The 17,524-nt window shown below is 53.4% G+C and overlaps 4 protein-coding genes across 4 annotated transcripts; 2 read left to right on the top strand and 2 right to left on the bottom strand.

Moving 5' to 3' along the window:
- Nucleotides 1-1,123: 1,123 nt before the first annotated feature.
- On the bottom strand, nt 1,124-2,773 carry PODANS_1_10530 (uncharacterized protein; the record flags this gene model as incomplete). Its single annotated transcript, XM_001908679.1, has 1 exon — nt 1,124-2,773. The coding sequence occupies one exon, from the start codon at nt 2,771-2,773 to the stop codon at nt 1,124-1,126; it is 1,650 nt and encodes a 549-aa protein (XP_001908714.1).
- A 1,329-nt stretch (nt 2,774-4,102) lies between these two features.
- Nucleotides 4,103-8,044, top strand: PODANS_1_10520 (uncharacterized protein; the record flags this gene model as incomplete). The annotated part of the gene is made up of 4 exons (XM_001908678.1): nt 4,103-5,341; nt 5,456-5,886; nt 5,973-6,824; nt 6,886-8,044. Coding segments are annotated over 4 exons (3,681 nt in total), but the record flags the coding sequence as incomplete, so codon positions are not given.
- Nucleotides 8,045-8,279: 235 nt separating this feature from the next.
- PODANS_1_10510 (uncharacterized protein) lies at nt 8,280-9,737 on the bottom strand (the record flags this gene model as incomplete). Its single annotated transcript, XM_001908677.1, has 1 exon — nt 8,280-9,737. The coding sequence occupies one exon, from the start codon at nt 9,735-9,737 to the stop codon at nt 8,280-8,282; it is 1,458 nt and encodes a 485-aa protein (XP_001908712.1).
- Nucleotides 9,738-11,675: 1,938 nt separating this feature from the next.
- Nucleotides 11,676-15,653, top strand: PODANS_1_10480 (uncharacterized protein; the record flags this gene model as incomplete). The annotated part of the gene is made up of 2 exons (XM_001908676.1): nt 11,676-11,728; nt 11,816-15,653. 2 exons carry the CDS (start codon nt 11,676-11,678, stop codon nt 15,651-15,653), a joined length of 3,891 nt encoding a protein of 1,296 aa, XP_001908711.1.
- Nucleotides 15,654-17,524: the final 1,871 nt, after the last annotated feature.

The following is a 17,524-nucleotide window of genomic DNA, read 5'->3' as shown; positions in this document are numbered from 1 at the left end:
GTGATTTGCTGGTAACAGGTTTACCTCGGGTCAAAAGATGTCTGAGATGACTTATGAAAAGGGTGACGAAGCCTTAGAAATCAGGGAAATACCAATGTGAATTCTTTTTCAAAGTCCAAACTTGGATGGATCCTCGTTCGGAAAGTTGCGGGGTGATCGTGGACCACATTGCCGGCATGACCTCTCAAGGTTCTCGCCTATTGCCGTGGTTTGCCGGCCATGACATGTAACTCCACAAAAAGGGCTGACATTTGGCAGGCTGCAGGGCTAGACATATCCAAGGCTCGACTACAGTCTATTACCGGAGATCGGTGATTATTTACCCTGAGCCTGTGGAGCATGTTGATTCTCTCACCTGCCTCGAGGCGATCGGTGGTAGTTTATGTGTCACTACTGGTCCAGCAACCCATCACATGATGGCTCCTGAAGGCCAAACCCCTCCTCTATAGTCCGCTTGGTTCGCTTCAAAGTCCTCTCCCACAAGTCCCCTTCCTTTTCGGCCTTCCTCTTAGGAGGGACGATAACCGGTTGTCCATCATCTCTAACCCCGATCACAGCAAGAATAGGCACCCCAAGAACGCCGGGAAATGCCTTTTGTATATTCTCTAGTAAAAAGGACATTTCCCATCCCAAAGACGCCCCAGTATTCACAACCATTTCCGTGATCTTTCGATAGAACCTCAGCCGATCTGGCTTCGTTGCTCTGGGCCTGAGTTTGCCTACTCCCTCAAACAAAGTGATCAGCACCTCATCAGAAATATCCACGCCAGCTGACAGGTCGAGAAACGCCTCCAATACCCGCAAGGCTTTATCAGAATGTCTCGCATGTCGCGCGAACAACATCTCGATGAAACAACTCATCGCATCCAATACCGCCGGCTCAGCAAACCTAAACAGCTCAACCCGAGCATTCCTCGCCGCACCATGATGCAGAAACGCCAAGTACAAGTCCGTTTCTATTGCTCTCCAAAAGTCGTCCTTGTATTCCTCCTGGCAGGTCCGCTGAATAAACTTTGTCCAAGGCGGAGGCGATTGCCACCCGCCGTACCCCTCGTTCGGATCCTTGCCGGCCTTCAACAGACACTGGATCACTTGCAGATGACCTTCGGTCCACTGCTGTTCCTCAATGACCAAGCAAAAGCGGCCACTCCTTCAAGTCGTCAAAGTAGTACAAACTGTCGTTGAGTTTCCTCGAGACATACTTTGCCGCCCCTGTCCGGAGGACCTCTTTTCGAAACTGGAAATCGGATGCCTCGTTTCCCGACGCAACAACGTCTCCGATGGTGGTATCGCCGTTGAACTCGGCCGGTTCGAGCAGGTTCCACTCCATGGCATCTTCACCGTCTTCTAATGGCGCGGCGAAGAGATTCTCGATATCATCGAGCAGCTCGACTGCTGTCTCTTCCGCGTCCTCCAACGCCTCGTGCGCATACGAGAGACCTTCCTTGAGGAGACGCGTTCGTAACAAGGAGGCAAAGTCAGACGATGTGGGTGGTGCACTGCATTTCAAGCAGGCTGTGTAAGCCCGCAGAGTTGAGAGAGGAGTGGAAAGCCCTGGTTTCGTTTTCGAACTGAGGTAGTCGTTCATTTCCCGAGTGAGCAAAAAGTGGCGGACTGTTCGGTGGAGGAACTCGACTGAGGTGCCCTTTACATCTAGCAACCCCCCGCAGATGGCATTGACACGGCGTCGGCACCGATCGTATAGCTGCTCTTCTTCGGGCGGGGAGGTTGGGGAGATTGCCATCTTGAGGGCGTAGTCCTCGACTTCGCTTTCGCGCTCTTGCATGCTGAAAGTTAGGTAGTAGAGCGGCTGCTTGGCATGGGCGGATATGCTGAGGAAGCTCGCCATTTTTTGGTGGTAGATGCTGTCGATGAGGTTGAGCATGTGTTTGAAGAAGCGCTCGAGGTCGGTGGGGAGGCTTTCGAGTCGATGCTGGAGATCGAGCATTGTGTCGAGGTTGGTTAGACCGTCTCGTATTGATCTTGTTACGAGGAACACCCAGATGAAAACACCCTGGGCCTTGTCGGTGATCGAATCGATAATGGCGGTTTTGTCCTGCGGTGAGAAATGGAGAAGATTCCACCTGGGGTGTCCTGTGAGCCGCCTCTCTGCATAGCGCAGAATATCCTCGCGCGTGAGATCCTCGATGCTGATCTTGCGCGCAATGTTATTGCCAAAGGCATCGATGAAGACGTTCCATGGCCGGCTGGAGAGACAGAGCTTGCTGTTGGGGGACTGGCTGAGGTTGGAAAGAATCTCGCAGAGCATGAGGTGATCACCGTCAAACTCATCGACGCCGTCGATGAAGAAACAGTGCCGGATGTGGAGGTCTTGATTCCGCCCGAGATGGTGCAGGGCTTCGGAAAGTTCACGGGTTGTCCACTCGGTGCTCTGCTGCTCGGTCCGTTCGGGACAGGTCTGCCTCCAGCGAAGGGGACAAGCGGCAGGGATGAGGCTGGGACAGGCGCAGAAGATTTCGTAGAGGAGGGTTTTGAAGAGACCCTCGTGGGATTTTTGCATGTGCGTGCCGGCTGCCCAGAAGTAGTGCCTTGCGGTCAGGAGCTTGAATGGTTTGGCCCATTCTTCGAGCATGGTTTGGGTTGTTTCGTGGTCGGCGGGGAACTTCATCAGGGTTGACTTGCCCGAACCGGCTTTGCCGGAGACCCAGAAGATGCCGTCCCCGGTTTTGAGCCAGTTGAAGAAGCGGTGTTTGGCAGGGTCGTCATCGACATCAATGTCCGGTGGTGGCGGTTCCAACATCCAGCGAAACATGTTTTTCGTAAGCTAGAGGGATGTTATCGTGGCGTACCGCTCGGGAGGAGAAGTTCAGGCTTTTGAGAACAGCCTGCTCCTTTGCGAGGGCTGCGATGTCGTTTTTGGTCAGATCAAGCTTCTTGATTCCCCATGACAATCTCTCTAGTGAAGCCGGGGCCAAGAGTTTCTGTCTTGAGCCGTGGAAAAGCTTCAACAGTTCCGCGCCGAGGTTCTTGTTTACTGAAGTTACCTCGGATAGAGTTTTGGTGATAGAGTCGAGTTTCTTGGTCTGGTCAATTTTCATACTATTGCTTTCTTGTCTGAGAGTTTCGACCGTATCCAGAAGACTCGATTGTTGTGCACTAGACACCCATCCCTATAATTAGCACAATCCGATTTGCCAAAAAATGCCCGCTCTACTTGCCTGATTACCGGCAGAAAGTGCATAGAAACAATGTCTTGAAACCTATTCAGCCTCTTCCAAATCCCCTCTATCCTCTCCCGGTTCCAGATCATTTTGAAGGCAGCGACATAACTGTTTAACCTCCGACTTCCCTTTTCCTTGAGTCTCAACTTTCCTGTCATCTCCAAGAGCTCATCACAGATGCCTTTGCACTCCTTTGCGAGGTCATTCGCCAAGGCGTTTGCATCGTTGACGCCAATTGCTGATTGTTGGGGTGTCGCTATCTGGTTCTGTTGCAAGAGGGCGCTAAAGTTGAGAAGGCGACGGTGGGTTGTCTCAATGTCGGCTGTGGCATCGGAGGACGAGAAGCCATCTGGGGTTTGGTAGAGCTCCCCCGCGGTTGTGACGAGGCTGGAGATGAATTGGGTGAATTGGAGGATGTTGCCTGTTAGGGATATTGCGGCGAGGGCTTCCATGGGGAATTACTGGCTACGGCTTTGGGGGACAAATGAAGGGCTCTTGTGTCTTTGTGAGAAGGTTATGAGGCTTTCATCCCTCATTGGAAAGGGGGGGGGCGCGGCCTCCTCCTTGCCAATGCCGCGCGCTCATGTTGCACAGCTGGGCGGGTAGGTAGGTACCAGGTAGGTATAGGTTGGCTTCGACCTCCAGGCAAAACCACACTTAATGGAGTTTTGGACATATCATGACACTCTTGCTGGAAGCGCATAGAGCACCATAACTGGGCTTGTCCCCCTTGGGTTGCTCACTCATAGGTGTGGTTGCCCATCAGGTAGTTGAGCATGGTCAACCCTAACCCTGCTCGCACGCAGCATGTTGGCCGACAACTGTGCACCACCTGTCGATTCGGTTGCTACAACAACCCCCATCTCCCAAAATATTTTGTACACTTGAAACCCAGCAGCAGCCAGCGGGGGTCTTATTAGCGGGGTCCAGATTGGGTCGCGACCAACCCTCGACTCGACCTGACATCAACCCCTCCTAAATTTCACCAACGCGCTGTCCTTTTTCCGCCGGGCACGACACGCCTTGCAGTGCATCTTGCAACAGTTGACTCACTTCTTTTCCTGCCATACCCCATCTTTGTTTTTTGTTTTTTTTCCATCCTTCTTGACGTCCGACTTTACCAACAACACCAACATCCCCCGCCGAGGTCTCGGCCACCACAAACAACAATGCCCGACAACGATGATTCGGTCAATTTTGACTTGATCGAAGGCCACAAAGAAAACATCCAATCCCTCCCCTCCGGCCGCTCCGCCAAAAAACTCGCCCAGCTCTTCTCCCCCCGGGGCAACCCCTCCTCCTCCCCCCATTCCAACCTCGACGACCTCAAAGGTGAAAACTCCAGAATAAAAGCCTCTTTTGAGCAAGAGATTCAAAACATTGACGAGTCCGACGACCCCCTCGACATTTGGGACCGGTACGTAAAGTGGACTCTGGAAGCCTACCCCTCGGCGCAAAACACCAAAGAGTCGGGGCTGCTAGGGGTGCTGGAGCGTGCGACACGGGGGTTGGTCAATGACAAAAGGTATAAGCAGGATGGGAGGTATCTGAGGTTGTGGTTGTGGTATGTGGGGTGGTTTATGGATAATAAACGGGAAGGATATGTTTTTTTGTCGAGCAAGGGGATTGGGGAAGGGTTGGCGTTGTTTTATGAGGAGTATGCTGGGTGGTTGGAGAGTGTGGGACGGTGGGCGCAGGCGGAGGAGGTTTACAAGTTGGGGATTGAGAGGGAGGCTACGCCTGCGGCGAGGTTGTTGAGGAAGTTTGGGGAGTTTGAACAACGGCGGGCGGCGCAAGAGGAGGGCGATGGGCCGAGTAGTCCGGCGATTCCGGCGCAGAGAAAGGTGCTTGGGGTGAGGGCTGATCCTTTTGGGGCTGCCGAGCCGGTGGTGAGGGATCCTCAGGCGCCGAGGCAGACGAGTGGTGTTGGGGGTGGGGGAGCAAGGCCGGCGAAGTCGAAGCTGGCGATTTTCTCGGATGCGGATGCTGCGCCGGAACCGTCGGCCATGTCCTCTCGTGGACCGGAGTCGAAGGGGTGGGACTCGATTGGGTCGATGGCCGAAAGAAAAAAGGAGAACACCATGGCGCCGAAGCCGTGGGCTGGGGAGACGTTGAAGGCGGGAGGAAAGAAACCGCCTAGTGCTGGGGCCAAGATGGCGGTGTTCAGAGATCCGGTAGGTCCTGCCCCGTAACTTTCCAACATAAGCAAAAGTGTTGATCAATTTAGGACTAATTTGTGGGCCGTTTGTTGCTGGCGTTTCTATGTACTTCAGTCTATGGACAAGCAGATATCACAATCGCACATTCGAATTGACTATACCAAGGTTCAGGTTACTGTGAATCCGGCGAGTGGGAAGAGGGAGAGGATTTATGTGGACTTGAGGGCTGTGTATCCGACGCCTGATGAGCCGGGGACGGAGAAGAGTTTTGAGGAGATTTGGGCGGCTAATAGGGGGTGGCTGGATGTTGAGTGGGAGGATGAGCAGCAGCATGAGTCGACGCTGTTTATGAATGATGAGAATAGCTTCCCGGGGGCTGGGAATGTGGGAGGAAAGCCGCAGAAGATGGCGATTCATGCGGATGTGATTAGGTTGGATGAGAATGGGGCGCCGATTTATCCGAAGGGGGAGAAGACGATGAGGAGAAAGAAGAAGCAGGAATTGAATGAGACGCAAACCAGTGAGTTTATTTTTGGGGATTGTTGGTAAGGGGGTAATTTGCTGACGGTGAAGCAGTTCAAACGAATTTTGACTCTCCTTCGGGCCCGAAGAAGCTGAAGAAGAAGAAGAGGCAGTCTGTCGGTGAGCCGACTATGACTCTGCACACCAAGGCGGCCACGGACGATATCTACGACATTTTCAATGCGGAAGTCAAGCCGGTAAAGCCTCTTGGTGGTAGTGATGACGAAAGGGGGTATGAGTCGGATGATTATACCATGGGTGATGGCACCAGGCGTATTTCAACCAGTGATGTCGATGAGGATGAGGAGGATGAAGAAGAGGATGATGTCGATGGTGATGGTGATGAAAATGCCAGTGTGTGGTCGGAATCATCACACAAGCAGCATCAAGACCAGTCGGACGATTTGATCGATGTTCATGATGGGGAAGAGGACGATCATCCGGATGAGCCTCCTAGAACGAGGACCATGTTTGTTCCTATACCCCCTGAAGACTATGTGCCGACACGACGACCGTGGAGGGATCCTGTGGAGGCGGCTAACAACCGTCTTCCATTCATGACTCCCATCACGGAACGAACGGAAATGTCGCTTGATGTCACGGCTGATATGGGTCGGTACGAGCTACACAGCAAGACCCCGTCGAGGCAGATCAACAAGAACATGATTGCCGAAGAGGATGAGGAGGAAGGGGAAGATCTGACACCGCTCAGCAGTCCGGCTCGGGGTGTGTTTGAGGATGAGAATGCCTTTCCCAAGGGCAAGGTGCCTCAGCCGCTGCTTCCCAAGGCCAGACCTGCGTTGGCGTCGAAGCCCCTTGCCACCAAGGTGCTGACGCCCAAGGCAACCAAGACGCTCGTTATCCACAACAAGGGGCCTATTATCAAGGATGCCCAGTGCAATCCTGTCGACACCGCTGTCCGAGGCGAGATTTTATCGAACATCCAGCCTCCCTTGACTTCGTACGATGGCTTTTACGACCACCGCAGCGAGAAGTCTGACCGCAGTGCCGAGATAAGAAAGTACTGCAAAGCAATCGGCAAAGGCGGCAACCGCTCCAGCACAGGCGACAAGTCTTCCAACCTTGGGTCGTCTGTCACCCTCCGCTTTCCCGGCACAGAAAGGGAATACGCCATCCGCCGTGAACTCGGCGCCGGAGCCTTTGCCCCCGGTGTATCTCGTCAACAACTCCCACCCTTCGGTGAATAATTCCGACGCCGACGACGACGATGACGAAAACAACGAAAACGCCATCATGGGCAAGGGGCGTTTTGCCTCTGCCCATCATAAGCGTTACCCGCAGGAGGCACTCAAGATGGAGTCCCCGCCTACTCCTTGGGAGTTTTACATGATGCGTCTGGCGCACAACCGTCTTGGTCCGCACGACAGGGCAACGGCTTCGTTGTCTCCAGCGTTGGAGTTTCACCTTTACCAGGATGAATGCTTTTTATTCCTGCCGTATCACCCCTTCGGGACGCTGCTGGATGTGGTCAACCTCTTCCGCGGGGAAGCCTCGGGCGTGATGGACGAGCAGCTGGCCATGTTTTTTACTATTGAGCTCTTACGCACAGTGGAGGCTCTTCACGCCAAGGGGATCATGCATGGTGACTTGAAAGCAGACAACTGCCTCTTGCGCCTTCCCGGTGATGAGACACCGCTGTCGACGAAGTATCAACCCTCGGGTGACGGGGGTTGGGCCTCGCGGGGAATTACGTTGATTGATTTTGGGCGCGGGATCGACATGAGGAATTTTAGGGATGATGTTCAGTTTGTGGCTGATTGGAAGACGACGAGTCAGGACTGTAACGAGGTGAGGGAGGGGAGGTTGTGGACGTGGCAGATTGAGTATTTTGGGGTGGCGGGGATAGTGCATTGTTTGTTGTTTGGGAAGTATATCGAGACGGTTGGGGTGAGGGATGGGAATGGATTGGGGAAGAGGTATAGGATTAGGGAGAACTTGAAGAGGTATTGGCAGACGGAGATTTGGGGGGGGTTGTTCGAGATGTTGTTGAATCCGGGGAATTTTGTCGGGGGGGAGGAGGGGGGACGGATGCCGCTTGTTAGGGGGTTGAGGGGGTATAGGGAGAGGATGGAGGGTTGGTTGGAGCAGAATGGGGAGCGGGGGTTGGGAATTAGAGGGGGGTTGGGGAGGGTGGAGGGTTGGGCTAGGGGACGGAGGTAGAGATGGTGTGTTGAAGGAAACACATCAACCGGTTGGGTTTCTTTTGTTGTGGGTGTGAGAGAGTATTGTTTTCTTGCTATTAGGGTTTAAGTTTGACCTTTGTGGTTATACAGTTGTACATGATAGACATGCACAGTCGAGGCAGAGAACCCCCCCCCCTCCTTTTTTTTGTTTTTTTTATGCCTCTTGGTAGATATTCAGTTTACACACTTTTTATACACTTTATCCGGCCCCTCTATTCGCTCTCCTCACCACAAGAATCACATGCCTCCTCCTCGGTCTTCTTCTTTTTCTTCGCAGCAGCAGCGGCCCCTTTTTTCCCTTTCGGCGCCGCCTTCTTGGCATCCTTGTCAGCCTTCTTGTCCACCTGCTCCTGAATCCTCTTCCTCTCTGCCGCGCCCTTCTTCTGAAGCTCCACCTCCAAATCTTTAAATTCCTTTGACTCGGCATCCATCCCTATCAACGACTCGAGCAGCTTGATCTCATCCGCCCAGATCTTCTTGTCTTCTGTCTTTTTGCCGTCCGGCCCCTTGACTTCAATAGGTGTCTCGAGCACCATAGGGATGTTCTGTAACCGCTCATCATTGACCACGTTGTGGAACGCTCTCAACCCGAGAAATCCCTGTCCGATATTCTCGTGAAGGTCCCGGTGTGATGAAAAGGGGGCTTTGCTATCGTTTAGATGGAAGGCTTTCAAGTACTTTAGCCCGACGACCTCGTCGAATTCCCTCATTGTTTTGGCGTAGGCTTCCGGCGAGCGGATGTCGTAGCCGGCGGCAAAGGCGTGGCATGTATCGACGCAGACGCCGACGCGGGACTTGTCTTCGACGAGGGATATGATTGTGGCGAGGTCGGAGAAGGAGGAGCCGATGATGTTACCGCTTCCGCACATGTTCTCTAGGACGGTGATGACGGATTTGGTGGCTTTGTGGGCGGTGTTGAGGTGGGAGGCTATCCGGGCGCAGGCTTCGGACATGGGGAGGCCGCCGGTTGATCCCGGGTGGAAGTTGTAGAGGGTTATGCCCAGGGCGTCGCATCGCTTCAGGTCGTCGAGGAAGGAGGAGTAGGCTTGGGTGGATTTTTCCTTGTCGGGTTGGGCGAGGTTGATGAGGTAACTGGCGTGGGGGAGGATGATGTCGGGGGTGTAGGTGTTTGTTTTTAGGAGGGAGGAAAAGAGGGAGGGGGTTTCTGGAGAGAAGGGGGGGTATTTCCAGGTTCGGTGAGGTTTGAGGAAGATGGCGAAGGCGTTGGCGCCGATGCTGGAGGCGTTGGTGATGGAGTTTTGAACCCCCCCGGCGGCGGAGACGTGGGCGCCAATCTTCATGGCTAGTTTGAGGGTGTTGAGGGGGGTGCGGGCGGCGAGAGGCATACTGTCGTCTGTCTTTTTGGAGGAGGTGGTGGTTGTTTTGCGCTTCTTGGGGGCTGGCTTGGTGGAGGGTTCGTCGTCTTCTTCTTCCTTGATGTCATTGATGCCATTGACGTCAGACTTGACGCTCTCGTCTTCCTTGTCTTCATTGTAGTCGACTTTGCGCTTGGTTGTGGCTCTTTTGTTTACTTCCACCTTGGACTCGACAACGGAGGCGGCCGACTTTGCCTTTGAGACTTTGGTTTCGACGACTTTCTTTTCGACCCTGCCGATGGCTTCTGCGGTTGGCTTGGCTTGGGAAGCTTGTCTGGCTGATTGGCGGGCCATAATGAGCTGTATTTTCGTCGAGTTTCTGGTACAATTGATCCGCTCAGTCGACGTGAATAGATTCAGTTGCCCAAGAAACAAACGCAGAGGTGCGAAAAAGGGTCCCCTGCCCAGCAGAGGAGCTAAGAAGCGCGTCAAGATGCGACGCGCCGCGACAGCACGTGGTGTCGATTAATTGATTTGTCGGTCATGCACGCCCTGTTCCTCAGGCCAAAATCAGATAAAGTCCGATCCCCGCCCAGGCCCGCTGACAAGTTGCAGATCATCTGCTTGGCAGCGGATCTCTTGGCAAATGGTCCGAGTTCCCGTAGCGTGGTTTCAGCCCAAGACACAGCGAGCGAGTGGCTTATCTCAACCAACTTCACACAACGACAGACACAGCCTTTCTCCCCCTCCATCTTGCTCTTTCACAGCAAATCAGACAATGTCTGTCCTGCAGCCTGAAGCACCTTCCTTATCGGTCACATCCTACAGCAATATTAACTTTTTAGATATTCAAGGTCGACATGTTCTGGATCGACCGAACTCTCAGCTGACAAGAAGCAGACTAGCAGTGGACTCTCTCAACCAGGCAGCAGTTTAAACGGGAATTAGGGAATTATTGAATGGGTCTTGTTGCTGGGTAAGGTACCTCGTAAGCGGTAGGCCTCCGCATTCACGGTAGCATTCGGCTCCTTCTCCTCGGACTACCTCAACACCAAGCGCTGGGAGGGCATTGGAGGGGCAGAGAGGCGGGAGGCAGAGAATCATCGCCAACATATCTCTGAATCCAGAGCGATACGCGACCCTCTTTGGCCTTCTCAAACACATGTTCGCATTCGCCCCTTGCTGCTGTTGGAGCATGGAAATTGTTTGCTGACTGTGCCCCTCCTTTACATGGGGCCAGCCACAGCGCTATCCCTTGTGCTGATGCTATTTTTGACAAGAGGGGCCCAGTCCATCGGTGACATCTGAACCCAGCTTCGGGGTCAGATTGCGAGATTGGTGATATTCTTCTTTGAAGACACTGTCCAGTCTGCAAAGAAGCTTGAAAGACGGCGGTTCCTTGCCCTGAGCCGCCCGCCACTTGGCTTTATTCTCGGAGCAGAAAGACGGACCCTGAATACCATTTTTGGGAGAGAACGTGGAGGGGCCGTTCCAGCCGTCGCATGTCGCACTCACTTGTTCCCTTGGAAGATAGATGCCTCCTGCCATGCCTCTCCATGCCTCCGGGGGGCCAACCGAGCGGTGTACAGAGAGTGTTCAGACAATCATCAGCAGCAACCATCCGATCTTTTTATGCTTCACTCTGTCATCAATCTATCAAAGTGATCTACGGAGTAGAGATTCCCTAGACAGAACGCTAGAATCCCATCAGCAAGCAAGCGAAGCATTGGCGTCCAGGGTGGCTTACAAAGCCTTGGCGTACCTCATGCAGGCCAACTGCAAAGTGCTCCCGCCGATTCTTTACTCTGTACAAGCAACTTGCACTCTGTCACTTGCCGTGCCTGCTGCTCGCTGATGCTGCCAACACTCCGCCCCAAAAAAAATACCCTTAGCCCTCCCCTCTGTTTGCACCAATTCGGTGCTGGGCCGCGCAACCTTCTTACCCATATTCCCTTTACATACGGGAGACCTACCGCCGAGAAGACAAGCAAGCGCCAGACTCGCTCGCCCCCCTTTCTCCTGCCGCTCTGTACGACGACAAGAATAGTCCAGGCCAGAGAGACAAGCAGCCCAGGAAATTAAAAAAAAAACAATCATCAGAAACAGCCTGATGGCGAGCCACATCGACAGACCATGATCACTTTTCCCTAACAATCGGCTGTTGAATTCCTACCCATCATCAGCCTTGCCTCACCATGGAGATCGACGACTCGGGGGACACGGGCGATGGCCGCCGGCTTTCGATAGAGAAGAAGCCCATCATTATTACCGACGCCATCATCGACGACGAGGATGACGAACCGTCCGCCTTTGAACGCCTACCCGACGAGATTATCCAACAGTGTGTTTAGTCTTTTCCTACTTCGTGAAATCGCCCCCTATGCCCAGTCCGCCTTTGCGTGTGTTTGTAGCGTCTAACATGACCGTGCTAGAATTCTGCAGGAGACTGATCCGAATGGATTCGCGTCGCTGGCTCTGCTCAACTCGAAATGGAGAAGCGTAGCCCAGCAGGCGCATCTCTATGCCCATCACTTGTCGAACTGTCCCTCGTATGCCATGAGCCACAGTGGCCCAGTCAAGGTCGATAGCGAAGATGACCTGCCAAAACTCAAACGACAGTTTGCAAAAGAGGTGAAGCGCAACCTCTTCGAGGCGTACTTGCGCCCCAATGAGACCGTCATCAAGGTCATCTCCAACTCCATCAGCTCATCGTCCTGCCCCGGAGGCGAGGGCATCCAATTCAGTGCCTCACCAAAAGGCCATCACATCTTGGCTTATAACTCTTCCAGAATACATGTTGTTGATGTCAGAGGCGCCGAGATTGCGGTAACAAGAGAATTCAAGATTCTGAGGCGGCCAGCGGCGACATGTATCAATGATCAGGGGACAATGCTCGCGGTGCTATTGACGGAAATGCAAGTGGACATCTACGACCTAACGCAGTCACCACCAAAGCGAACGCACTCCATGATTTTAGACCACAGCCCACGCGCCATCGCCTTGTCACCATGCGGGTCAGTACTAGCGGCCGCTTACGAAGGTGGAATCGAGGTCTCTTCGCTGAACCAGACCGCCATGGCCACCGATCGGAGAGCTGTCAAGTGTGATGGCGTCGATGCTTTGACCTTTTCGTTTGACGGAACTCAAATTCTTGGGACGACAGTTCACTCATCCCAACCGAATACCGTGATACTGACAGCACCTTACTACGACCCCGGAAGCCATATGGAGTCCGATGATATCAGCGCTTTGTGGACGACATCGATCTTGTTTCCCAACACCAGTCGGGATTGCAGTCACGCCGTCTTGTTACAGAATGGGAAATACGAGGAAGCAGCATGGACTTTTACCTACGACCGTAGCTTCGAGACCTTCCGGGCCGTGCGTATTGACGATCTGAGGAACGGCACAACCTATTTCACAGGGCCAGTTCCCAATACCGAATCGCAGACCAGGCTCATTCCATGTACACTCCCGGCTGCCTCTTATTATGGAGAGCTGGTTTCGGCAGGCTTTCAGGGGAAGGATATCTGGCTGTATGGTGTTCCTGAGGACCTTGACGCCGTGCCGGATACCACCAGTGCGGCTGCGGAGAACAACTCGGGCAATGGTGGGCTTCTACGACGAAATAGCGGTCCATCGATGCGGGCAGCTTCACGAGTTCAGGAGAATGAGGCTCGGGTGCCCCAATGGCAGATTCTATGCGACAAACTGCGCAACACGTTTGTGGGAGGATACAAGATTGCTGAGCTCGAAGGTGTAAGCACTGTCAAGTTCGTGGCCGATTTTGCAGACTCGTGCATAAAAGAGCGGTTGGTAATCACTGCCCGTGGCGTCACGCCTAATATCTCTGTCGCGGACGAGGAGGGCATCGATTTTGTAGATGGCGGCCGGATCACTCTTCTCGACTTCGACTACAGCGTAACCAACGGGGTTATCAAGGAGTTTACCATCGACGTAGGAACGAGGGAGCCCGAAGTGCTGGAGGAAGAGCATCGTGATATGGAGACCGAAGTGGCCATCGTTCGTCGGAGGACTGTCGCTCAGAAAAGGGGCAGCAGGGCTGTGTCTACTGTCATGCGCAGTGCAACAACTGCTGCTCCTCGCCCACCACCGTTGCCTACCCAGCCCTCCTCTTCAACACAAAAGGAAGATGAGGATGACCCCTTGGTTCCTCGTCGAGTAGGTACCGTCCCACCTCGCCGCAATGGTCCACCGTCGACAGTCGATGAAGGCGGAGAGACAGAATCTATGCTCGAAGAACAAGAGGCACTCGATGCGCCCTATTCCCAAGGAGATCCGCGCTCAGGGACAACTCTTCGCCGTGCGGCTACCGCCGCTGCCAACAACCGCCGGTTGCAGCCACAACAAGCAGCCGCAGGACCGGTCGAATATCGCAGAGCTGATGGTCGAGCTGAGCATCCCCATGAGAGTGATGCGGACAACTGGGTTCCTCCACCACCACCGTACCAGAAAGAAGACCCCGGCGACCTCCCAGCTTTCCTTCGACACACGGCCGTTTTGGCTGCCGGTGCCGGTGTTCAGACCCATGACGGCAAGCTACAGGTCGGCACAGCAGACAGGCAAGCTGCACGCATGTCGTCAGCCTCTATGTTCCAGCCCCGTCGCAGCCAGACTGTCACCACCACTACCAATAATCGTCATTCTTCGCCAAACCCGCCCGTTCCCCCTGTCCCACCACTTCCATCGCTCGATATAATCCCGCCGGTACCGGCTCTCCCGGCAGGCATTATGGGCTCACCACTGCCGCCGCCTCCTCGAATCATGGCCTCTCACGAACGAAACAGCAGCTCGGGGTCGCTTTCGGTGCAAAATCCCGTTGTGCGGCCAGGTTCCAGCAGCTCACGCTTCCTAGATGGTGACAACATCTATGATGTTTCACCGCCAGACTCGCCTGCTCTGGCACCGGTAAGGCAACATGTATCCCGAGAACCTAGTGGCAGCCCGGCAGAGAACGATCCGTCGCCACCCGTTCGAGCCAGCATGTTGTTTGTGTCACCTCCCACGGCCAGTCAAGGGGACTTTGCCGGTTCCGGTCCCAGCCCCTTTGCCGGCCAAGCTGCTCGTGTTTCTCCAGAAACGGGCCTTCCAGGGGCTAGTGAGACGACTATGGCGTCGTCCTCGTCGGTCACCAATTCGTTGGTGCCACCGAGTCACCGACCAGTAGTCGCGTCGGAGGAACCCCCAGCTGTGAGACGCTTGTCCGTCTCGAGGACCTGGCCAACGCAGCCAGTACCAATTAACACGACTGCGGTATCCGACGGCTACCCGTACTCGGCTCCTGTTCCTGGCAACGGGACCGACGGTACTATGTCTCGGTCGTTCCCGCCTCTGCCCCGGCCCGATCAGATCTCGAATCTTGGGAACGGTAACCATCGGTTCTCTGGCCACTTTCAGCTGCCACCGCGTGCTCCCGTGGCGGTGGCAGGCCCACATTCTGCCCACCCTGCCATGACTATGGATGAGCATCTGCCGCAACCTCAGCAGCCGTGGAGGAGGACCTCGTACCAACGACCTGTATCACAGCAGCAACATTATTCTTTCCCCTTGCAGGGAGGAGGCGGTGGCGGTTCACCGCCGTATCATCGATCGTGTCACTCCCGCGCTACGATTCATGAGCCCCAGCCGAGGAGGCCGTCGGATATTGTTACCTCGGGGCCTTTGGTTCAGCAGCAGCCTTCAGAAGACATGCCGCTTATTATTTCGACGCCCAAGGGGGTTCAGGGGGCATTTGATGCGCCTGGGTCGTTTTCGTCAACTCAACAAAGGGCGGAGACGCCGATTTTGGCGCCGGTGCCGAGGCATCCTAGGCCTGTCACGCAGTCGTCCATACTTATGCCACGGCAGGTGCCGGAGAGGTTGGATACTATTTTCAGTTTGTCAGATAACGGGCAACAGCAGCAGCAGCAACATCATCATCAGTTTTTGAATCATCCGCCCCCTGTGCCGGGGTCGTCGAGTGGTGGGGGGTTGAGTGGGTTTGCGAGGAGGGTGCCGAGTCTGAATAGGAAGCCGAGTAGAGCAGAGAGGTCGGCGGCCAAGAACATTGCTGATGCGAAGAAGAGGGGGTGGAGTGGGATGACGGTTAGGAGTAAGAGTAGAAGGGGGAGGGGGAAGAAGAAGCAAGAGATGGATGCGATGAGTACGGTTGCGTGGACGAATGTTGAGGGGAATAATGTTACTTGGCAGAGGGGGCAGGGTCAAGGGCAAGGGGGAAAGGAAAAGGATAAGAAGTGTGTGGTAATGTGATGGATGGGATGGGATATATATCAGTTGGGGTATGAAGGGTAGATATGTGGGAATGCGTTTGATAGGGCATATAGCAGGGGGGGCTTCTTTGTGTTTATTTAATGAAGGAGGGTTGCTGGTTAACAGGACAGGGTACAAGGTAGGATAGGAAAGGGAAGGTGGAGGGTAATGAAATGACTACTAATGTGGACTTGATATGACTGTTTCTGTGGGTTTTGGGTGAGTGAGTGCTTTGTTGGAGTCGTATGCTCCCATACATCAAGAGAAAGACGAAAGCCAATCTTGTGACCAGTGAAGGAGATATTTGAAGGCAAGCTGTTGTTTGGAGATCTTGATGCTGTCTACGAGGACTGCTATTTCACAAAAAATCTGTGTCTTCATATCTTCAATGCTTCATGGCTACATGCAACGATTGACTCTTAAGTAGTTGTCAAAGGTTGTTTTGACAGCTACTTGTCTCTCCCACAATCTCTTTTCACAGCTATCTCTATTATAACTACCTTTCTGCAACTCCTCTTTCACAGCAAGGTATCCGACTATTTTATACTTATTTGCTCACCTACAATTTCACAGCCGTATTTTCACAGCTACATTTTAACATGGACTTTTCACAGCTATTCTTTCACGGCTAATTTTTCACAGGTATATCTTCATCGCCATTGTTCTTTCACACCTTATATTTCACAGCTACTTTTCCCGGTTGTTTTTTTTCACAGCAATCATTTCACAGCTACCTGTTTCTTTCACAACCACTCCTCACGGCTACTTTTTCACACCTACTCTTTTCACACTTACATCTTTTCCCAGCTATCTATTTTCCCATATATCCATTTTCCCAGCTATCCATTTTCACGACCACATTTTCACAGCTACTTTTTTTCACAGTTACTTTTTTCGCAGCTTCTTTTTCACAGCCATCAATCTATTTCATGTTTAACTTTCACAGCTATTTCTTCACCTCGGTCACTTTTCACACCTGTCATTTTTCACAGCTGTATATCTCTTTCACAGTCATCTTTCACAGCCGTCAACATCACAGCTGTCCCCAGTTTTATGATCGCGCTTTCTTCTCACAACCTTACAGCTCAATGGTATATATGAGGTGCTGTTTGACTCTTGATATTGACAAGTAAGTAGGACATGGGTGGCAGACAGAGCTGGTGCTATTGGTCATTGTAAGGGATGTGAAGTAAGAATTGTAATATAAATCTGGAGTTCATAAGATTTAGTGGAAGACACCAGCATGTTGCGTGACTCGGCCAATCAGCAATTATCATCTTTCAGAAGTTTCAGCAGACACTCACCGCATCAAGTCTTTTACACACAATATATTACGACACAACAAACATCACCACATCTCATCATAAAACAGTGATTTCAGAACGAGTGACTCCAATTCAGTTAGTTCCCTCCCCAAAATCAAGTGCAAAGTAAACTTGGAGCAAGAAACTAAACGAATGTCCCCCCCCCCCCCTATCATCATCATCATCATCCCCCACCACCCCTTATCTCCACATCCCCTGCAAACCCCCCTGCCAACGCCGCCCCCTCCCACAAAACTCAATGCTTCTTCTTGCTCTTCGTCTCCTCCTGCTCACCCTCCTCCGCAGCAGCTTCAGCAGGAACAGCAGCAGCAGCAGCCCCCTCTTCTGTCGTTCCAGCCTCAACAGTGGGATCCTGACCGGGGACGTGCTCGCCGGTGGCCTCGGCGGTGGAGGTCTCGGCGAGGTCTTGCTTCGTGTCCTCCCCGATCGGGGGCACCTCTGCGCCGGTGGAGGTCTTGGGGCAGTCGCGGGCGCCAATCGGGTTGCCGCGGGAAGGAAAGGCTGCCTCATACCAAGCCGTCTTAAGTTGCATGCTGACAACAAAGA

The sequence above is a fragment of the Podospora anserina genome, chromosome 1, assembly GCF_000226545.1.
Source record: "Podospora anserina S mat+ genomic DNA chromosome 1, supercontig 2".
Classification (NCBI taxonomy): Eukaryota; Fungi; Ascomycota; class Sordariomycetes; order Sordariales; family Podosporaceae; genus Podospora; species Podospora anserina.
Note: the sequence above shows the minus strand (reverse complement) of the source record. Positions and strands in the feature narration are given on the sequence as shown.